The 24,652-nt window shown below is 38.3% G+C and overlaps 1 protein-coding gene across 1 annotated transcript in view; it reads right to left on the bottom strand.

Moving 5' to 3' along the window:
- Positions 1-24,652, bottom strand: part of khdrbs3 (KH domain containing, RNA binding, signal transduction associated 3) — a 136,892-nt gene that overhangs the window by 15,914 nt on the left and 96,326 nt on the right. Inside the window, exons 6-7 of the mRNA XM_061256089.1 lie at positions 21,594-21,780; positions 3,999-4,081 (exon numbers count right to left, since the gene is read on the bottom strand). Of these exons, the coding sequence (XP_061112073.1) occupies positions 3,999-4,081; positions 21,594-21,780 (270 nt within the window). The remainder of the gene's footprint in view (positions 1-3,998; positions 4,082-21,593; positions 21,781-24,652) is intronic.

Genomic DNA, 24,652 nt, shown 5'->3' with positions numbered 1-24,652 from the left:
ATTAAAATAGATGTACACCAGCTTGTTAATGCAAATATTTAATCAGCCAATCATGTGACAGCAACTAAATGCATAAAATCATGCAGATGCTTTTTTTTTTGTATGGAGATGCAAAGATTGTATTTATATTTACAACCATTTTTTTACAAGCAACCAGTGTCAACCAGTGGCAGATGGGTTCCCCGACTGAGTCAGGTTCTGCTCAAGGTTTCTTCCTGTTAGCCAGGGAGCTTTTCCTTGCCACTGTTGCCCTTGGAGACTGGTCCTCTGCAAATACACTCCAATATGGCACAATCCTGACTTCTTGATTAACAAAACACCACTCTCCTTCACCTCATGGAAACAAAAAGGTATCACACATCTTCAACACATCTTTCAGGATGGCACTTTCATAAACATAACACAATGGATTAATCTGCTCAAAGAACACATATCCATGGAACTAATTTCACACCATCACCAAAGCCACACATGGCAAACATTTGGGGTTCTTTCATAAATTCATTCAATTTGCCTTTGGACTAACCCCCCAACCCCACCCTAACCATATACTCACATACTCTACAAACACTATCCATGCAATGCCATATCCTAATCCAACCCATCCATAATCATGCATATTTTCCTTTTACTGTTGCTTTTTTTTTGTTTTGCTTTTTTATTTGTTAGTTTTATTTTATTTTTATTTATTTTTTGTATATATATATATTTTATTTATTTATTTATTTTGTATTTAAAAATGTGTTATTCATATTCATCATGTTCTTTTGCGGGAATAAAACTAAATAAATGAATAAAACACTTTACCCTTGGCCATGGAGGGATGCCATTTTGACCTGCTTTATTATTTTATTTTCTTTATGCAAAAAAATAAATAAAAATAACTTGTTCTGTCAGTGGATTATCACTCTGACTTCTAAAACTGTCTCAAGTTCCGCTGTTTTATCAACTGCACTTTAACGGCACAAAAGGCATACAATATTTATATTTTAGCAAACACAAAAAATATTAGACCTGCAGGATATTAGATTCCAGTCAACACTGGACAGCAGCACCCAGCATTTACAGAGCTGTTGTGAGTTGATCTATGTTCATTGCTAAAGGGAGTAATTGAAAAATGAACATTATTTTAGTTAGCCACTAACACATTTAATAACAAGATGAAAGTAAATAAATGGATGGTTCTTTTTGAAGTTGCTTCTGATGTAATTGTTTTGGATTCAAATACTTCTCTGTGGAAGACTGATCTTGCCTAGAACAATTGAGCCAGCCAAGAGGACCAGAAGGCAGGGTTGGTACTTTTTCAGAGTATTCCATCGGTTCCAATACACCAGACAAGCTTAGTAAAGCATAGAAAAGAATCCAAAACTATAACCTATTTGACTCAGGTCTGCTATATACAAAGTTGTTGTAGCTAACTTAATGTGTTGCAGTGAACTTGCAGCGAATAGGTTACTAGCTTGTAAATCCAAAAACAAATGAGAATTCAGAAGCTAATTATCTGAAGAACAGTGAGACATTCAAGTATGACACGCAATTGTTTTGTTATTCTCTCCGGCTAGCTGTGCAGATGCAGCTTCCTTGGCAGTCATGTGATTTGGCAGAATCACACACTGCCTTTTCAGGTTGTTAACTAGCATTGGTGAACCTTATGGCAAACATAAGCTTACCGCAAAAAGTTTTAATATGTTGGCAAACGTTCACCTTGTTGAATGCAGCTCTGCAGAATAGATCAATATCTGAGATTGACACCATTCCATCCACTTTCTGAAGTGTTTTTTTTTTATTTAGCAATGGGAACACAATCCGTTCTTGTGGCTTTGGCCTAAACTTTGCATAACATTATATTTTCCTTGTAAAGGAAATTAACGTGTGTCAAGATACTCTGACCATCTTTCCCCGCCAGACCTTTCTCATGAAACATTTCAGAGCATATGCTTTTTCACCAGCTATGCAACAGAACAGAGCAAATGTTACATTGACGTTTGCATCTCAACATTATGTTAATGACCAACTTCAAAGAAAACACAACTCTCAAGGGGAAAATATCCATATGCTAGTTCTTGGGTATTGCCTATTTCAGAGTAAATACTGTACAGCCAGAAATCAGTGCTAGTACATTTGCTTGCAGCACTTGTCATTCTGACAGTGCTACTAACCTGTTTTTTGCCAGTAATAAATGTCCTTAGTCTCATCTCATGTTTTAAATCTGTATAGAACCACACACACACAAACACACACACACACACACACAATCTACAAAAATATGAATGCAACTCAAAAAATATATATCAATATTTTTTTCAATGTGCTGCATCAACCATTCAAGAAGCAGCCATATTGCTCTGGCTGTCTATTCCTCTGCTGGATAACAGACCTGAAATCTTTTTTTGCCTGCGAGGCCTCTGAGCCACGGCTTTAGCATGATGGTCTCCATTTTTCTTAGGCCTTAAGCTGCTGCCATTATTCAGGATGCTGGTTATAAAACAAATAGTAGCACACTCTGGGCATGTTTTCTGCAGAAAGGCTAATGCGTCGAACAGCCTGTCTCCCCAAGACCTCCCCCTTCGGTGTCTTCCGCTGATCCTCTTTTAAAAACGGAGGGCCACAATTGCTCATTTTTGGTTTCTCTTTGGGGGGTTGAGGAGTGGTGAATGCCATCAGTTCCTGACACTGGCACAAAAGAGAATATCAACTGCCACAAAGTGCCATTTTTTGACATCTTAAGTGCAGTAATGTGACCATGACTACAATACAGAAGCAAGATTGATGAAAAAGACGTGAGCAAAAAGCTATGGCTTAACTTGAAGCAGAGGTTTTAACCTTATATGACACAAAAGGGATGATAGCTCCAGGCAAAGAATCAATAACCCGCCTTTAGCTCTGCTAAGATCTTCATTGTCATAAGACAATGTCCCACAAAGCTGGATGCACCTTTGTTTTTGCAATTATACAGTGGTGTTACAAAGCAGTATAACATTTTTACTACAGCAGACTTACTAAATACATCAAGTAAAATCAAGGATTTAAAATCAAGGATCAGTTTATATTTCATTAGAGTGAAAACCTCATCTTTAAAAAAAATTGACGATTTGGGATACATCAAAGACACAAGCCTAAATGAGCATTAAGGTACAAGGAAACAGCAAAATCTAATTTGGCTGCATAAGGATTATGTTTAATTTACAGTAGGCAATGATTCTCCCACAAAGCAAAATATGTGGGAATGACCTGAATCTTGTGGTACAACTTTTCCCCTTAAGAAGGCAACATGTTTGGAAATATTTATCTGCTTTGTGCACAAATAAATTTGATTGTTTCTGAATATCTTTCAAAATTACAACATAGCTACTGAGATGTATGTTTGTGCAGTGATGCCTGTAAGCTGGTGTGGATATGAAGAGGGTCTCCTGAAGTCCTTTTCCTGGCAGTGGTTCTATTCAAATAAGTGCTTTGTAAGTCATAAAAAACTGGTTAAAAACCAAGAGGTAGTCACACTTTTTTATATTAGATTTCTGTGAATCAGAAATTAAAACTACCCCTCAGCAGAGAAGATACCCTCATTACTTACCTTTGTTCATAACTCTATGTCTCTCAAACCTTCCAACACCTACAAACCATATTTTGAAAAAAATAATTGGAAATTTCTATAAATTAAAGCAAGACCATGACTAAACCATGCTTGGCTTACATTTTTCTTTCCCCGATGAAGGTCTCAGTTTCTTTCAAAGACATAATAATGGGTGGATCACTCAAAATAATTACAGGGCCCTTTCATCTCAGTCTACAGCTAAATATATAAGTCCTTTTGACCTGAATATCTCTCCAATTGCAAAACAAAATCTTCCTCATCTGATGCAGTCTCAATATCACTTAGCTTTCTCTGAAAAAGCACAGGTGGGAACCTACATTCTGAAGGGAGAACAGAGAGCTTCAAATGGCGTTCACATGGAGAACAAATGTATTTCCAGCTATTTGAAACTGGATAGTGTACTTACTTTTGTCCTTGACTGTTGTAGTTGGTGTCATAAGAGTTGTATCCTTGGTCATCGTACGCCGTCCCATAGCTGTCATCATATTCCTAGGAGCATGCAGATCAAACATGTTATCTATGCTTTCATATGTATTCCTGAATTTCATACTGAAATATATGAGATTCCAAAAGTATGTCTACCACTCTACCACTACCACTACTACAAAGTGTAATTCAACCGGGCAAAATGACAGTATGCAAGAAGAAACAGGAAATTGTTCTTTCACACTTGATTCCTTGCACGGTATTCTACTCTGGATCCAAATATATTTGAATAAGGTACCCCATATTGATACCCCCAATTCCACATTGAATTGCATGAGTCAGGAGATCTGTCCGACATGTTGTTTCTAATAATGAATAATGTGATTTTCTTATATTGATTTTATTTTTCATAACGGAATCGTATTTTGGCAGTACTCATAACAACAAGTAGCTCTACACTGTATTGTGTACACTCAGGGACCATTTATTAGGTTGACCTATACACCAGCTTGTTAATGCAAATATTTCATCAGCCATCATATGGTAGCAACTTAATGTATAAAAGCATGCATACGTGGTCAGGAGGTTAAGCTGTTTTTCAGACCAAGTGTCAGAATGGGGAAGAAATGTGATCTAAGTGATTTTGACAGTGTAATGATTGATGGTGCCAGTTTGTTTGTTTGGTGTGTTGTTAATGAGAGAAGTCAGAGGAGAAGGGCCAGACTGGTCGAAGCTGACAGGAAGGTGGCAGTAACGCAAATAACCACACATTTAAACAGTGGTATGCAGAAGAGCATCTATGAGTGTATAGGCTACAGCAGAAGAAGACTTAATAATTCTTAAATATAAGTCTAATAAATACCTAATAAAGTTCTCACTGAGTGTATATCTTTAATATGCAAATAGTTTTTGTTTAATTTCTGCATTCAATTACTGCAATAAGATATACTTGCATACAATTACAAGAGGCTACTTTCCCTGTACATGTACAACAGATATTAGAAATCATAACAAACTTATTCACAACAAAAACCAGTATAAATACACTCCCCGAATTTATGGTATATCTAACAAATCTATAATATCATCAAAATGGTATTCCCATAACATAAAACAAAAACACAAACTAATGCTAATGTATCTAGTCAAATTCAAAGTCTGCTCCTATGAGTTTACACAGCATAATACACTCCAAACATAGTTTTGGTCAGCAGGCGCATATCTTGATAATACCCATTTTTAAAATGATACGTTCACATCCACTATTTACATTTAATTATGTAAATAGCCCATTACAATTATTTATTATAAGTATTTATCATGCCATAAGCACTTAAATGTAGAGCAATAAGTAGCTGTCCTTCAGTTGTCTCCTTATTTGAACTCATTGCATTGCATCAATGTTCTGGCAGTGATGGTCACTAGCATACTAAAATATGTGTTCTTCTCCCCGCTCCTGTCAAACATAAACCATCGTGTGCATAAAAACATTGTTTTCTTTTCTGAAACAATTGTAGAGCAATTTGGGAAATGGTGTGAACTGGGGGGCTCCCAGGTCATTCACATCAATCTCTTTCTTTTTGCTGAATGTTAGGCAGTCCTATGGAAAGACGTTTCATGCAATGATGCGGCTTTATGGAAATATTGAACATTTTCTTGGAACATCTGCTTGCCATTCCTCATAACCCCAGTCAGACATCAAAGAGATGCTGCGCTGTGTGCTTCCTAATTTAGGAAAAATTTAACTTATGTTCCAAAAAAATACATCAAGCCCTGAAAAACATCTCTCATCTAGCATTTTTTCATCTTAATGCATTAATTCCACCATGATTTTACTCATGAAATTAATAGCTTTCAGATTTAGCAATGGAAATATTCTCTATATCTATATGCAATCATGGTTTTAATTCCTGATGAGAAATATTTTTTTCCAGATGACACCATTATTAAGTCAAGACGTTCAGTCTTTGATCTGTAGTCCTGCAAAAGCAATAACTGCCAATGAGTGCTTGCATTAAATTAACGTTTATTAAACATAAGTTTCAAACCAAGCAAATGCACGGCTGTGCCAGTTTCTTCTGCAATTATACTACTATTACTACTGCTGCTGCTACTATTGCTATTACTACTAACTACTACTACTATTGTTTGACACATTGCGATTTTAGAGGGCAAACCCTCTTTTAGTGCTGTCGAGTAACTCTCATATTTGTTTGATGGAATAGGACAATATTCCCAATCAATATATTCTTTTTGGCAAAACACCAAGCATCAAAACATTTTGCGAAATGGCATCCACCTTGTTGGGCATTTAGGTAATTATGTTTTATGTTCTAGTTTATGAGGTGGAACTGTTCCAGTTATTCCATTTATCATAGAATATAATCACAGTTTAACAGGGTGCATGGTTATGAAATGGATAAACTTATCTTTTAACCACCTTGATTGAATTCCTGCAAATAACAAAACATGCTATATCAGCAAAGTACAGTCAGGTCCAGAGTTATTGGTACCCTTGATAAATATGCACAAAATATACTGTAAACTAAAAATTAATGTAGGTATTGACATCGGCTTTATTTTCCCAGCATGTGTAAAGCAGTGAGCTTTATTGATGATTCAGTGCAATCAACGAAAGTCTTACATTTTCAAATAAAGAAAGAGACAAAAGATGACAGCCATGAGTCTTTTCCTATAATTTGTGAGGTTAGAGAACATGGGATTTTTGACCATGCAAAACTTTTTATAATCATTGATATCCTTGGGTTTGCACTGATGGATTGCCCTCTTCAGTTCAGATCACTGTAGGGACCACGAAACTACACTTCCCATGATTCCACAGGACACTACCGCAAAGTTTATTACCACCCCGGCATAATGTCTAGTTACCGTGCGGTAACTTAACGTGGCTTATAGTGACTGGAAACTGGTGTGCGCAAATCGCTACATCAGCTCACCACTAGAAACTGCAGTGAACAAACTTCCACATGGAAAAAGGACCAGCAGACATCTTTCAGTGACCGAATGGACCAGTCAACGTCACGCAGCACATGGTTACACCCCAGCTCTGCGTAACTCCCCAGGACATCTCACGCTGCGATGTTCATTGCAGAACTTGGATGTTGTTTTCACTTTCTGTTCGGATTTTTATGTATGTTTGGAGCCATTGTCCAGCTGGATATTATACCTATGACCAAGTCTCAGCTTCTTTCCAGAGACAACCATTTCTGCCAAGCGTTCCTGGTACTTTCTTGTATTAACTGTGCTATTTATCTGAAATATTGCCCCTGGACCACTGGCAGCAAAACATCTCCAAAGACAGCAGTGCCGATGCAAATTAAGCTGGCCTTCATAAGGCTCAGAAATTAATTGGTTAATTAATAACAAGAAAAAAAACAACTGGTGAACTTGATTATGTCAAAAGACCCGGTAGACCAAAGAAGACCACTGTAGTGGATGACCAGAGAATACTCTCTATGATGAAGAAAACCACCCAACAGATCAAAAACACTACTGGATGCAGGTGTAGATGTGTCAAAGTCTACCATACGTAGACTACACCAGCAGGACTACAGATGGTACACTACAAGATTCAAACCACTGATAAGCCTGAAGAACAGAAAGGCAAGATTATTTTGCTAAAAAGTGCCCCAAGTGTTGTGGAACAAAGTCTTGTGGATAGATGAGACAAGGATTAACATGTACCAGAGTGATGTAAAGAGGAATGTGTGGACAAAAAAGGAAATGTCAATGATTCAAAGCAATACCACCTCATCCAAGAAACATGGTGGAAGGGGTTTTATGGCTGTATGGCTGCCACTGGAACGGGCTCACTTGTCTTCATCGATGATGTGACTGCAGACAGAAGTAGAGCGATGCATTCTGAAGTCTCAGGAAATATTTCATCTGCTCAGATAAAACCAAATGCCTCCAATCTTATGCGAATGACGGCTTGCAGTCTGTGATGCACAGACATCACCAGATGCTGGGTATCTTCCCTGGTGATGCACCACCAGGCCTGTACTGCAGCCATCTTCCTGCTTGTTTCAGGGACTTTTTGCCTTAAGTCTGTTCTTCAGCATGTAAAATGCATGTGGATTCGGATCCGGCAAAAATCATTTTGAAAGATTGTGGCTGTTCTCTTAGGCAGTTGCAAATTCAATGTGTTCCAGCCTCTTACGATACTGTTGGCGCAGCAAAGGAAGTCAATATTACAGTGTAGTAAGATGCCAAAGGGTGGTGTAGCAGTGAGGGAGATGTCAGGAGCAGCGACCAGCGCAGCATTTCTTTTCTTTTTCCCCCTCTTTTTTCCCTTTTTCAATAGTGCATATATTTACAGTGGCATAACCACCTAGGACTAACAAATAAACAAACAAACAAAAATGTAATAGTGTACAAATATCAAACATAGGCAGGCTATGTCATTTACGACCCTGTTCCTGTGTGACACTCCTCTCCTGAGTCCGGAAGACATACTGCAAGAAAGCGTATGCTTGATTTACCCTTTAACTGAAATAAATAAATAAACTGCATTTATTTTGTGTCTTGTCGCATCCCTTTAGCAAACACGTTTGCACCTTTACCATTTGCTTATATCCTTATTAGTGAAACTATCACATTTTCACACCGTATTAGGGAGCTTAAAAGGTTCTGAGGTGAGATGGAAATTCCCTTGTTTCCCCCTCCCACAGTCAATGGCAGCACGGCTACACCGCGACATACATAAATAAATGTAATAAAAAATAAAAAAAAAATAAAATAAAAATATATATATATATATATAGAATTTGATTTGACTGCCTTTCTACAACAATACATAACCATCCATATCATCCACGAGTCCACCGAGGCATGACACAATTTGCTTTGTACTGTCAGGTATAAAAAGGGGGAGCGGTTAGGTCCCCATATTTGTGCCAATTCGCACTCCCCCCACCCCCATTTTTCCTCACCAATTTATAATTGCAAATTGTCCCTCATTGTTCTACCATACCTACAATCTTCTTTTCACTCACGTATGATCAGAGTTGGGGCATACCTCGGCCTCCAAAATGGCTGGTGCCCTTACTAATGATGACCATAGAAGGTATACAAAACAAAGGACATTTTATTATTGTTATTGATTGATTCCATATTGCTCAGAGTTTTTTTTTTTTGGAACAAGCAATACATGTGTAAAAAATGTGTATCCTATCCTTATCAGGATAAAATTAGGATTTAAATGAATTACTGATTAAAGTTTTAGCTTCCTTGTTGGGGCGATACATGATTATCATCCAAAATATCTTGGCCCTTTGTTAGTGTTTGTGGTTCCAGGAAGTAAGCTTAAGGTTTTGCGCCACCAAAAACGCAGAGGTATATTCTTTCAGATTCTAAATAGGACGTGCTTGAAGATTGTTTTCAGCCATTCAAGTCATTTTTCTAGAAATGGAGTAACAGTTTGCAAAGTTTCATGATGATAGGATGACTGAGAGAAATGGTTCCTGAGTCCTGTAATATTGTCCAAAATCAGGTTTTGAGAAAATGGACTCCAAAGATAGAAATGGTAAATAATTATACAAATTTCACCATACACATGGCATTATCATTCAAAAGGTGGTATTATCCCGAATCTTGAATAGTTGAGGGATGCTGTGCAGCAGTAAACAGAAAGATGTAAATTTAACTGAAAATTAGATTTTTTCAGTGGAACAGAACCTTTATAGAAGCCACAAGATATGTATATAAAAAAACCCATAACATAAAATATTCTCCACCATTTTTCACAGTAGGTATGGTATCCTATTCTTCTTCCAGGGCCAAACTATATAGATATTTGTGTATGGCCAACAAGCTCGATTTTGGTCTCATCTGACCCTAACACCGAGTTCCAATTGAAGACAATGATAAGATAAGGGAGGAAACCCTTTGTCCACCACTATACTGCATAAGTTTTACAGTCCTGCAGTCATTCAGTGTAATGACTGAACTAATTACCAGGTGCAGTAACTTGATATCACAAATTGTACAGGCCTAAATATATGATTGGGCATTCCAAATTAGGGAATAAAGATGGGGATATGTGATAGGAGGATAGGATAGGGGATAGGATGACATGATGATAAGTGGATTTTTAACATAGCAGAAAATGACACTAAAACATAACCAACCAACATATAAAAATGATTCCGAAATAATGGCAGCTTGTATCGCAAGTAGTCTTTTCTAATCCTTGTCTTTGTTGTGGAAATTACTTTCATAAACAGACGTGCCTATTTACAAAGCACACAAACCACCACACTGCCGTCAGCCACAATCAACACCCACCCACCCTCTGGATTTAGCAGTCAGACGGCGGGAGAACATTATTCACAGCACAAAGTAATGCACTCAGGAAGCATTAACATAAACAGAACTGCTTTCATTACTCTTTACTTAGCCTCTTATCCATGCTGACTTTCAGTGATTAAATTTCACACAAAATGAATAATTTGGGTCTGGCTGAAATTGTTCTGCTGAAGCTCAAAAACCACAACGGGAGGCTGCTGGATTGCACATCCCGTTAAGGCACTGTTCTACTGAAAGGGCTCCATGGTCTCGTGTCAAATCCTGACCGCGGCAGTACCAACTGTGGTCGGCAACTCCTCAGGGTGATGCACAATTGCTACGAGGATTTCCCAGGAATGGGGATGGGGATGGGGATGGGTTGCAGAGTATAACAGTCTTTCGTCATGCACCAGCGACCCTTGCTAGTTGATCCGATGCCTATATGTCTGCTTGTTCAGCTGCACATAACCGGTCTTCCTCTGACTCATGTCAGTGCAAGCTGCAGAGTGATAAGAAGCAGCAGCTGACATTGTATGCCCTGAAGAACAGCAGTGTTGTCTGTTCTTTCCCAAATTGATAGCGGAGATTGCAGCAGTTAGTGCTTATATATGCAATTTAGCAATCAAAATTAGGGTGAAAAAGGGGACATTTATCATGTAATGATATAGATGTAAATAACTTCAAATTGAAGCTGACAGTCTGCACCAAACTCAAATTCAGTACACTATTTCAAATTCAATGTACCGGAGTACATGTGTATCCCAAGCATTTGCATGAAACTATACAGTGCAGTCCATAAGTATTTGGACAGTGGTAACATTTCTGGATATGTACTCCAGAACATTGCATTTGAAATAAAAACCATGAATGAGGTCAACGTGCAGACTGTTCCTGTACTGTCACTGGTGCGACTTTGATAAAAAAATGCAAAGGCATAGAATCAAGACTAGATACTGAAAGCTCTCTTATACCTGCACTAAGGAATTGATTTTATACACCTGACTAATCAGAAACAGCTGAGAAGCCAGCTGTCCAATTACTTTTTGTCTTTGAAAATGGGGGGACTATGTATAAAAAGGGATGAAATTCCAACATCCCGATATGGATTAAAGGTAACAGTCTACACATTTCATTTCTAATACAATGTAATGGAGTACAGAGCCAAAAGAACAAAAATGGTACCACGGTCCATTTTTATAATTAATTATTTAATGATATACATTCATATTTTTTATTATAAAAGGAAAATTCAACATGCTTATTGTATGCTGTTTGGAGGACATTAAATAAGTAGGTTCATTCAATATTTTAAGCAAATTCCTCCCCACTCAAGGGCATATTCAGGGTCAAGAAGATGCAGTGCTGATGTAGTGTATTTTGAGTAGGCTGATGAAAGACAGGAAGTATCACAGCACAGTCTAATTACCAAGGGTGATTCCCGTCGATGCTGCATATTTAAATGGCTAATTTATTCTGATTTGTGATAGAAAAGGATTGCGAGACTAGACATATCTGATCTACATGTATGTAAATATAATTTCCGGGATTACAAAACCAATGTTACACTGTGTCACAGACTGGATGTTAATTCATGCTGATTGTATTCTAGCTTGTTTCAAATCACATTTAATTGTACATTGTGCAGGTTCCATGTTTCCAAAAAAATAATTGAAATTGAAGAGATTAGGGTGACAAATACCACTTATATGAACACTTCAAGTGGGACATAATTGAGCACCTAGAATCTTTAACTTTGATCCTGAATGTCACAATTGATCCGTTTTTTTATTAGCTTTTTCTTTGGCTCTTATGCTCTCAACAGGCCCTGTTGGGAAAATGCCCTTAGCAGTCCTGAGGGGAGGAGAGGTATACCTCCCACTCAAGGAAATGATAACAATGGGACATTTAATTTTGGCTGACGCTTTTATCCAAAGCGACTTACAGTTGATTAGACTAATCGTGACTAAGGCGACAATTCTCCGCTGGAGTAATGCAGAGTTAAGGGCCTTGTTCAAGGGCCCAACGGCAGTGCGGATCTGATTGTGGTTACACCGGGGATCAAACCAACGACCTTGCGTGTCCCAGTCATGTACCTTAACCACTACGCTACAGGCCGCCCTAACGATAACTGCCCTAATGATAACATGACATGCGAAGCCCTGGCTAGCATATGTCTACTCTACCCTGGGAGGAACTAGCCAGATAATAAAATAAAGGAGGCATGCATTCCATAATATAACCACAATATCAAACAATCTCAAACAAACCCCAGCAGCCTGTTGCACCAGAATAACGTAAGTTCAAACATAGGCTACTTTGAATGTAAATTCACAGTTATATGCCATAGCTTCATTTAATCCAGTTGCACCAACTGATTTAGCTCTGACTTTTTTAAGGGTTAAGATACAACTTAAAATGTACAGTTATTGTAATGTTATTCTTAAAACAGCCAGTGTATGCCATCAATTTGAAAGATTGGGAAATTGTTCGAGGACAAATTCAGGGCAGTATGTTTTCTCTGCAAAAGATTATCCCTTTAATTTGTATGATGAGATTGATGTACACCCATACTTTCATTTTTGGCAAACTGAGATAGGCTACAGAAAATAACCAACCTAGTACAGGAATAAATTACTCCATAAATTATAAAGTTATAATAATAATAAAAAATTGTTGGAGAGCAATAACATATCAAGGAAAAAACACAGTTAAGGCCCAGAAACTTTTTTACCCTTCCACTAAAACAAATCACCATCTAGACTAGGTGGTACAGGCTGTAAGCAGCTGTTGAGCCATCATATTACTTCACACTTGACATGAGAAGTGTCTGTATTTCTTTTAGTACATGGATTTTCAAAATGCAGAGAAGGTGAGGTCCCCCAACACTAGTTTTACCACCCACGTTACAAAATAAGGAACTGTTGTAGCTAAAGCAATGGCATCATAAACAGGTTATACAGACAGAACTGTGAGTTATAATGCTTTCAAACGGTGTATCCCGTTACCATAGTGATTGAAAATTGTGCCCTAAAAAAGTAATTAATGCAAATGAATGGGTTAAAGGATTTAGAGCTACAAAATGAGTAGCCAACTATTCATTTTGTGTGAACAAATTATGTAATGCCCTTCACTCACAAATAAACTGCAATATCTGGCTGTTTTTATTGGACTGGTTCCTCATCACAGATGTGCTGTCTTTGGAAATACTAATAAGTAGAGTTACTTTTTGTGTTTGTGTTTGGTGGGGTGGGGGGATGTGGGGTAAATAAAGTAGAAAAGCAGGGGGGTCATCAATCATATAAACATTATAAGCAATATTGTAATTCTTCATGCTATTTCAGTTTACAGTACATGCATGTTTGAAGTTCATAAAGAATACATGAACTGATTCCCCTGCATTGTTTACTATGTCACAGTATCAATAATACTGATTGTCATCAATTTTACTGGAGACTGATTTGAAGTTACTTGTAACAAACTTTCTTCCAGGGTGCACTGTCCTAATGACAATATGTCTAACCATTTTTACTGTCTTGATTTCAATACTTGAACAATAATAAAGGGACTTCTCATTTTGATGACACTAATTCATTGAAACAATTATTTAATTTTGAAACAGTTAAATATTGGCGGCACTGATGGTGCAGTGGGTAGCACTGCCGCCTCACAGCAAGGAGGTCCTGGGTTTGAATCCCCGTCGGCCGGGGCCTCTCTGTGCGGAGTTTGCATGTTCTCCCCGTGTCTGCGTGGGTTTCCTCCGGGTACTCCGGTTTCCTCCCACAGTCCAAAGACATGCACGTTAGGCTGATTGGAGAGTCTAAATTGCCCGTTGGTATGAGTGTGTGAGTGAATGGTGTGTGTGCCCTGCGATGGACTGGCGACCTGTCCAGGGTGTATTCCTGCCTTTCGCCCAATGTATGCTGGGATAGGCTGCAGCCCCCCTGCGATAAGCGGGTTAGGATAATGAATGAATGAAGTTAAACATTTTGAGAAAGGTACGCGCTTTTGGAGGTGAACCATAAAAAAGTGGTATTTGCCGTTCATTGAATGATACATTCTTGGTTAAATTGTGAGTTTTCATCCAAAGGTTTTGCTTTTCTAGCCAGCATACATAAATATGCATTATTTAAAAGTATTGATAGTGTCATTCCATTTCAATGATAATTCTGCTGTCTGAAACTCATTTCTTCAGTCAAATCTTAAGGAAACACCAACTGTATGCCATCAACACGGTATTTGCGGTAAGTTCCATCTTGCTTGTGAGATTGCACGTGTAACTTTCATGTGTAATGCTAAATATTCCATATCAGCCAGTCGGCTAGCTAGCAGGGTATAACTACTTTTAAAAGCCTAACTGTAGGCTTGTTGTGTCCATCAGGTATGGTGATTCTAGGTAGTAAAAGTCACTGGCCTTTTTAGAGTTAAATTGTTTTATACTGACCATTGAAAGTAATTCATGCAAGTGCTTGCCTCCTTTAAATTTCTGCTTTCTCGATCAACTTGAGCTGGTTAATGTATTAGTCCTTACAAAATAATGTTTAGTCATCCAAGATTTGATCAAAGTCATAATGACAGACAAGAGATCTATAGCAGTCCATAGGGAGGCTTACTCTCCAGACCCTCTGCTCAGGTTCAGGCTCAGTCCCCAGCCGTAGGAATCTCACTATGAACTGCCAATGACTTGTTCAGTGTCCCTGCCATGGTACTTACCTTTCAGTTACTCATTCTCTGCTTTCTATCTTTTGTCAAAGAAAGGCTGCTGTTGGAGTCAATATTCTATTTGTTTTGAACACTTGTGTGGGTAAACCTTTTGACTACTTATATTGAAACTCGTGCAGGACTACCTTTAAACTGTATGATCAATGTAAAAGAGCATGTATTTGTTAAAGGGCATTAGTATCCTACTGGTAGCGTATTTATCTCGTAGTGTATTTATCAACACATCATAGTAGCATCATTGTGAAACAACACTGAACTCATGTATCTGGTCTGTTTAATTGTTTGAGCTGTGGAATCCTTTTGTCCTCTCCCTGCCCACACTCACTTGTGGTAAATTCCAGTGGTATTTCGGTACCTGGCTGCTGGTTGAACTCATTTTACTTGACTTGTTTAAATGAGATACTGCACAACTCTCTGGTATTGTTGTAGGCACCATCTGTAAGCTAGCTATAACATGAAATGTGTTGATATGTGACAAGCTTCTTCAATGTTGGCAGAAGTTATATTGTTAGTCCATAGTCCATGCTGTAGTTTCACTGCAGACTATTCTTAGAGACCAGTATTTCTTTGCAGTTTTTGTTATTATGTAAGTTTTACAGTACACACATATGTACATATTATTTCACTCAACATTGTCCTGTATATTAGCGATGGGGTGACCAAATTATTTCCTACAAACTCTGTGATCAATCAGAAGAACATCAAAAGCTATTTTGCTCTTAGTAGCCATGTTTTATATAACCAAAATACAATATATAGCATATGTGATATGTCAGGCATAAAAATAAAAACACACACATATCATACCAACACATCAAAAGGCTACAGAAATGGGTATGACTCTCTCTCCAAATGCAGCATACATGCCAAGCACATGCCCAATGACAGATGATGATTAATAGTCACTGTCCTTGTTGGCTAGAGCTAACAAAATTAGAGTCAGAGACAGGGAGAAGGCACGGAGCCTAGCAGTGATGGTCACACTGAAATCCATTAGCTTTTTGAAGACACAATAGATGACACAATAAATGCCTTAGAAAAATATTTGAAAAAATCAATCTTTGCATTATATGACACAGACATTCCGCCAGTAATAAGCAGTGTCTTCCTCAGATTTGTCTTTGGGCAGATGTTGCAACACTCGCTGATGTACAGGTGCAGGTATCATGGGAGCAGTTTACAACTGTGACAATGATGGGGAACAGCTGGTCCAGAAGGCATTTGCTATGACCTCCCACCTTTGAATTGCTGCCTTCGAATAAATCTGTCAGATGTTGTTAGCTATAGGCTAACAGGTTAATCACCAGGTGAAGTAACCTTTTTTGCCCCTTGTCCATTGAATATGCAGTACTTGTGCCTGTGTCGCTTGGCATTTAACCTGAAGTAAGAATAATAATTTTTTGCCATATGCATGATGAATTCGACGATTGTTACCAAATGCACATTTGGCTATAAAATAGATCTTTATTTTGTACATAATGTCTTGCCCATTTCGTCAATGCAAATCCTCCAGGACTCCTAATAGAGCCTTTTGGCATTTTCTGTGTGCACAGCCCAAACTTGGCCGATATCAGCCAAAAGTAACACCTGCTCATTGTAGCCAACTACAGTCATTTCTAGAGTCAGACTACAACTAATAATGCATGCATATGATACAATTTGACCAATTACAGGTGTAAAAAAAATATAATTGATATTGTACATGCGTAAGTCCTATTGGCTGAAAATAAATGTATTATTATTTAATCCCAGTATTATGTGGCACGGCAGGCCACATTGGACTGAAGAAGTATTGTATGCCTGCCCCTAGATAAAATTGAGGGGCCGTGAATAAAGAACTCATTAAAAAGCGCTGAGCTGAGTGCTATAAGTAAAAAATATATATCTTTTTGAACTAAACAACATAAATCTTTTGAGTGTGGAGAAAGCTTAATGATTTAAATGTTTGTTTATTCTTCCTTTAAGATGTATGTTACTTCACAAAAATGACTTCTAACCTGAAAACAGAGCAAGCCTGCACAGGTTGTATGCTCGGGTTCAACAAAATAACCTTTTGACCTTGTCCTTTGTATGACCTCTTTTGAAGTGCTGAGATATAGAGCAGGGATGTATCACCTACATCTGAGAAGGAGGAGGGGGGTGATAGTGATCCAAGCAGACAAGGAGGGGAAATATAGAGACGGGCCTCCGTCTGAATTTCTGCTTTTGTAAATTAGAATTTGTGTTTTGATAGGCCCTGGTAAAAAAGATTGTTGGAAGAAGTACTGTGTGGACCAGAACCATTGTCGTCAAATGTGAAGCATACGTACATCAAAGGAAGAGATTGTTCTATTATTAAAACTTATGTAACATGTATACCAAATAATAAGAATGTATTAACAACAATGATTTATATTAACAAAGATTTATATTGTGGTATTAATGAATGATAAATATGTATCGCCTAACAGTAACACAAATTAATTGCTTGCCAAAGAATAAATACACCCTGCAAAGATACCTAGCAACTTATCAGCACAACTCAAGAGAACTAGAGAGAGTTGGGAGGGGCCGAGCCAGCATCTGGTGACCTTTTGAGGGGCCACTAGCATTGCGCCAACATTTTATTTATGGCCTCCGACAGAACAAGCCCTCTTCCTGTGAAAAATGTACAAAGATTGAACTGACCAGGAGAAGTTTAGCAATGTGTTAAGCTTCGTCTTGTGCATTGCTCTCCCAGACCAGAATATAATTGTTATGTTCCTGTGTTCTGTGTGTTAGTTTATCATTGTTTATTATCTTTAGTCTTGTAATTTATTATTTTTCATATTCATGTCTGGTGTTCTGTTTACATTCATTAGTCTTTGCACTCGTCTTCCCCTGTGATGTCTGAGTCTGAATATTTACTAGTCCAGTCACTCCCTTGTCTGCGTGCCCCACTATTTGGGTGTTTACGGTAGTTCAGGGGTTCAATCTTCCTTCCAATCTTGCATTCCTTACTTCCTGCTTTCTCTCCATTTCATGTGTGTACATAGCACTAATATATTAATCCCAACTAACAAAGAATTTGTACATTACTAATTATACTAACACACTAATATGTTTGTCAAACTAACAAACTAACATTCACTAGTTTTGGGTATTTGTAATTTAAATCACTTAACTAACTTACTAATGCATCTCCAGTTTCAATTCTGTTCTGTAACTCTGCCTCCCTACTCTATCACTGATTACTTGCTTAGTTTTAGCAAAGTATTCGCACCTGTCTCTCTCTATCTCTGCATCTCCTGATTCTCTGCAATTGTCTACTCTGTAGTCCGGAGCCGTTTGTATTACATGTGTGTCATTGTGAATCCAGTCCGCATTTTCGTTTCCCCCTCGTTATTGTCCTATTACCCTTTCATGTGTCTCACCTGATGTTTATTTGTTAGACCGCCCTCACTCCCATGCCCCGCCTATTTTGTCCTTTTCAGTTGCACGTGGCTTGTTTGTCTTGTCCTGTTTTGAGTCCTGAGCCCTTCATCCCTTCCCCCAGTTCTAGCCTCCTTGTTTCCTTGCCCTTGTTTCCTAGTCCTTGCCTTTGTGTATTTTTGTGGATTTCCTGTTTTGACCCCTGCCTGCTTCCCTGGACTATTCTTTGTGTGTTGTGGATTTCTGTACCTCTGCCTTATTGGATTGACCCCCCGGTTTTTGACCCTGGCCTGCTTTTTGACTACGCTCTGTCTGCCCCTTCACCTGCTAGTAAACCTGCCATTTTCCACACCCCTGTGTCTGCTTCTGGTTCCTCTGTTCCCCCCCGCCGTAACAATAATTGTAATTAAAAACGTATTATTCACCAGCCCTGGACTTTGACTCTTTTCCCGAGAACCGACCTGTCACAAATGATACTGTAGATAACACTCCAAGTGTGGGTGCTTTATTCAAACCTAAAAGGTTACCAATCTGGCTAGCTGCATTAACATGTCTACTGAGGTTTCCATCTCATCAATGCCAAAGGGAAGTATCATGTTAACTTGCTATAAAAATAGCAAGTGTTTATTTTTATATTTAATCAGCAAGCAAGCTGCACCCTCAATCTGTCATATGCACAAATTACACAGCTGACTACTTTTGAAGATAATTTAACCACTTCACCTGTAAAATCATTGGTCACAGTTTTTTGTATTTGCACAAGCTTTTACATTTTTCTTTAAAGGCATACTATTTTTTTTTTTTTTTACCCTTGCTGTGGTCCTGCGTTTACAATCAAAGACATATCCTCCTCTGTCCTCGACCGCATCCGCTCATATATTATATTTCAAATCCATTTTTCTTTATATCTCCTTAGCTGTCGCCAACGAGGAAAAACAATTACAACATTTTTGAATGCCCCTCTTTCGGCTTGTCCTTTCGCTTTACTGTACTTTTGCTTCTTCAGCTCTGCCATTGCAGTTGCTAGCAAGCTTGCTCCGCTGCTGAAACCTGTTCCCCCCCTACAGGCCCTGTATCCACACCCACAACCTCTCACAGAAACGAGCACCATGCCCAGAAACGTTCCCAACACATTTTAGAATAACAAATACAGGAAAAGGTGCCCAAGACAGAGATTGCCAATGCATCATAGTTATGCCTTCATAATATTCTCAAGGTAAAAATCCTGCATAGTATGCCTTTAACCAAGAGCCTGTAAGCTTTGCTGTCAACAAGAGCCATATGTCCTCCATTTCATGAAACTGCATGTACTGTGTGACAATATGGTGAAATGTTATGCAGGGCATTCAATAGCATGGAATCTGTGTATCAGTGGTGTTGGTATATTTAATTTTATGTGAGAGGAGTAATTTAAAGCTTTCCATTTTCCATTCAAATGAGGATGGATTTCCATGAAGCATATTCAGTGTAAGAGAATTCCACTTAATGTGTGACAGTCATTTAATGATGTTGTGAAAAGTCAAATATATTATGATATGTATTTCTGTATTTCTTTCTGTTAATTCTAGTTCTATTAAAGGAAAACTGATCTGGGAACCGATGTGTCATAAACACTTACAGAACAGTTTAGTAGGTAAACATGTGCACCAGCTTCTTAATGCAAATATCTAATCAGCCAATCATGTGGCAGCAAATAAATGCATAAAAGCATGCAGATATTGCTGTTTTTCAGGCCAAATGCCAGAATGGGGAAGAAATGTGATGTACGTGACTTTGACCGTGGATTGATTGTTGGTACCAGACAGGGTAGTTTGAATATCTCAGAAACTGCTAATCTCCTGGGAGATCTCCATCTCATGCACTACACTCTCTAGAATTAGCAGAGAATGGTGCAAAAAACAAAAAACATCCAGTGAGCAGCAGTGAGGGCAAAAATGCCTTGTTAATGAGAGAGGTCAGTGGAGAAGGACCAATACGTCAAAAAAATAAGTCTAATATATACCTGTGCTCACTGAGTGTATATGAACTGCCTGTCAAGTTTATTAGTTACTGTTTATACATGATCAAATCCTCCATAACATTGGGCAAATTCAAAAGACAGTTGAACTCAACTTTTCTATTTTCTTTTGGAAAAGATGTCCTGGAATGTTTCTAACTAACAAAAATGAATGCCTGCCAAAGGTGGCATTGTTTGCACTGGTTTAACATCAGGCTGAAGAGGGATTCAACATGTGAGCTTTATTTTAGATTCCTATTCCGTTGCTGACCTTTTATCGAAAAATAAATAAATAAATTAAGGGCTTAGGTCAAAGTGCTCTCCCTTGCACATATGGCAGCTTCACTGGGGAAATCCATTTTTTTCCACCACGGTATCTAATGTCGCTTGACAGATGCAGTCAACGTCTTTAATGCTACAGCGGTCAAGTCAAACAGTTGAGCTAAATAACATGCTTAGCCTGACAGAACAGTGACAGGGACTAGACAAGCAGCTGGACAAATGATAGGAGAGCGTGGCTTTGCAAAGTGCCTTTCCCCGTTGTATAAATGGAAGAAACACGATGTCACAGCCTCGTTTTCTACAGCGATGACAGCAGGCTGAGGTAGATGTGCAAATCATTAGCGCCCATATCATTCATACAGAATATGAGACCAAAAAATGCCCACATTGTCAGGCACACCGTCATTGGCTCCGGGTAACTTTACACTACTTACCAGCTTTATAGTTTATTTACATTTTAATCATTTAGCAACGCTTTTAATCCAAAGCAATTTACAAGTGCATAAATTTGTCAACAAGTGAAAAGCATGAAATCCATATACAGCAAAACACATATGTAGAGTAGTTGTTAGGAAAAAGCTTCTCTCAATGGAATCAAAGTTGGGACAATGCATGAACTCACCTAAGTCTACAAACAGTTACGTTGCGGTACAAAAACCTGCAACGTACTGTCCATATGGCCTGGCTTAAATACCCTCGGCCAAGCACATGTCCTTGTATCTTATTTGTGAAGTCGTAGCTTGTTCTTACAGGATGACATAGGTTTTGTTTATCAACATTATGTACATTAGGTCAACATGCTTAACTATACATACAGAACAATTGTGAACCCATCACAGTTATAAATCAAAGCAATAGTCATAGTTAGTTACGCGTACTCACATATTCTCCGTATGTGTCTTGTACTACGGGTGGTGGAGGCCGGTATCCGGTTGGAGGGGGTGCCCCACGGGCCCTCTGCGCTTGCACGCCTCTCCCCCTGGAGGTGGGAACCCGACTCGGCGGAGCCCCCCTGGGGGCTGCGCCCCGCGGAACTGCAGCCTGCGGAGGGGGCACTCCTCCCCTACTCCTAGCAACACACACATAAACGACAGGCTGCAGAAAAGAGGACACGGAACCGCCTCTTTCCATCTTTTCATTTCAATATTCAGGACTTTGAGTTTTTCGTAGCTGTCTCTGTGAAATTCTCTGTGAACACCGTGCTTGGAGATTTTACGCTGACAGGCAGTGTAATGTTTTTTCTCTAAATAACAAAAATAGGTGCCATTTGAATCTGTCAGTCAAAGTTTGAGAGAAAACAGCAAACCGCCCCCTTCATTTCAGTGTAAAAAATGGGTGAATAAGCATGGCTTGCTTGAATATACAGTATCTGCATTTATATTACATTTCCAGCTTTATGTATATAATGTATACTGGTAGCTCAACTTACAACCTTGTACAACAGGGGGAGTCCCTGCCCAGATAATGTCATCTGAGATTATTTCCCATTCGATGGCCGTGTAGATCTGCCTGGCACTTTTTCTGTTAGATGAGGACTGAATATTTGTACAGTGCTTATAATCCACAATATAAGCCATCCAGCATGACCGTGCTAAAAATTTTAGTGAGAAAAGCAAAACAGGGGGCATGGAATTCAAGATTTACATAATGCAGATGACTGTTAAATTCATTCAGCAGAGGTGATGACAGTATAACTCACAAAAAACATGTTTAACCTAGATTAGGTTTTGAAACCCTCAATGGGCACCTATACTCTATTCTCTATATTCTGTTAGGCTATGCTCCTATGTGGCCTGCTCTATCATAATCAGTCATAAGTTACGACTGCAAGTATCACATAAATGTTTATGTAAAAATGTTGTCTGTTATAGGCTTTCATCTTCATTTTGCAGAACAATGTCTTGGCTTTCATATAAAATATAGTTTTTAAGCTTTTAAATGCAAGATGTCAGTGAAAGTGAATGTAACACCGGAGTTATGCATTGTTTGGAGGCTAGCCATCTTGTCACCATTCACCAGTCACAAACAACCGCATCAGCTGCATTCGTTCTACTTGTTAATATATTTGTCAAGAGTAAAAGGTCAGAGTAAAAGTAGTAATTTGAATGGTTTATACATAAAATGACAAGTGGTAGCCCCAGGGTTTTGCTAGCCCAGTGTCTCCCAGCCTCACGTAACTCTTGTGACAAAAACTTTTTTCTCAAAAACATGGTTTGGTGGCACTGACAATGCAACAGGATGCAACTTCCTTGATATATGGAGTAGAGAGATAACTTTGGTTTCATTAGAAAGCTTCTCTTAGCAATGATGCTCTTTTGATTAGTTTCTAAAACACGAAAATAATTTTGGTTGATTTTCTAGAGCAGGTCGCACATAATATACATTATACTTTAAATTGGTAAACTATTTATGAACAAAATACTCCATGATGATGATGAACATGATGCAATGATATTTAGATTTGTTTCCCAGGAACATGTAACACCTCATGATGGCATTCTTTAACAGAAAGTGCAAGCATAGGGCCTCTCAAGTAGTAAGCCTGAGAACTGAACTGAAAGGATACATTATTGCTCATGCTGCTTATGCTTGTGAAAGTTGGAAGGTTTAAGCCCTATCCTAATAAACAAATGCAGATAAAAACAAATCTGCTCCCGTAGTCTGGCCACCTAATCAATCGCCTGTTTAATTGGCTCATTTGTTTTCTTACCGTCTGCCCAACATAAGGATGTGCTGCAGCTGAAAAGTGTCCAGTAAAAAAGTGCCACAATAGCATAATGAGCTATTAGCATTGCTGCCTTTGTAAAGGTGTTCAGTCAGGGCGCACTAAAAGGCTTACACAAACCCATGGTATGCAGGTTGTTTTTGAATCACACAGACATTATTCATGGTAAATGTGTGTTCAGTTAAAAAAATGATCTAATCACATTCAGTCTTAAAACAGTCAAAATTATAAGCTTGTGCACATCCTGATCCTGTGGTATTACATGTAGGTGTCAAGGTATTTCTTTGTATGGAAAGAACATGTGCCATGTTCCATAGTAAGACAGCGACTATGACAAGGATTATGATAATCAGAACTGATATTAAAACTCAAAAGACAAAGAAAAGAGCCAGGCTTACAACTGCCAACACATTTAGACATTATAAGTCTATTAGGAACCAATTGACATCATGATGAGCACAAAATGCATGCGCTGTACATGACGACTGCTCAACTGGCTGTTATCTAGGTATTTTTATTTATTTTATTTTTTTATTTGAATGTGTCAAAGAATAATTTTATTGTGTCAACAATATTCTGCAGTGAAATTACATTTTGTTTGACACTGTTGGTGTTTAAAAGAGACTTCACTTGGTCAGTGTGTTCCTTTTTCTTGTGAAACTATTTTAACTCATCATTTTTGAAGTCAAACGGACAAACATGGAGGTTAAAAACAATAGCATGTCTGATTAGTCAACTTAGCCTTGCAAATACAGTTCAGAGAAATATATTAATTCAGATAAAATCTCTCTTTTTTCTGAATGACAGGCAGTCCTATGGATGGATGGTTGATGAGGCGTTATGGAAATATAGAATTTTGTCGCAGAACATCTGCTTGCTATTCCTCATAACCCCAGTCAGACATCAAAGAGACACCAAGTTCTATCCTTCCTAATTCAGGATAAATGAGACTTGTTTAAAAAATACTTCAACCCTCGCCTCACGTCGCTCCTCTTGCACATCTTAACATTAATTCCATCTACCACGATTTGCCTCATGAAATAAACAGCTTTGAGATTTACCGGCAGAAAAACTCAATATCCATTTTCAATCCTGGTTTTAATTCCTGATTATAAAGTATATTTTTCCAGATGACACCATTACTAAGTGAAGAACTTCATAATTATGTCTGTCATTGGAATCCTGTAATTCTTTATTATTTTAGTCCAGTTACCGT

The sequence above is a fragment of the Conger conger genome, chromosome 9 (genome assembly GCF_963514075.1).
Source record: "Conger conger chromosome 9, fConCon1.1, whole genome shotgun sequence".
Taxonomy (NCBI): Eukaryota; Metazoa; Chordata; class Actinopteri; order Anguilliformes; family Congridae; genus Conger; species Conger conger.
Note: the sequence above shows the minus strand (reverse complement) of the source record. Positions and strands in the feature narration are given on the sequence as shown.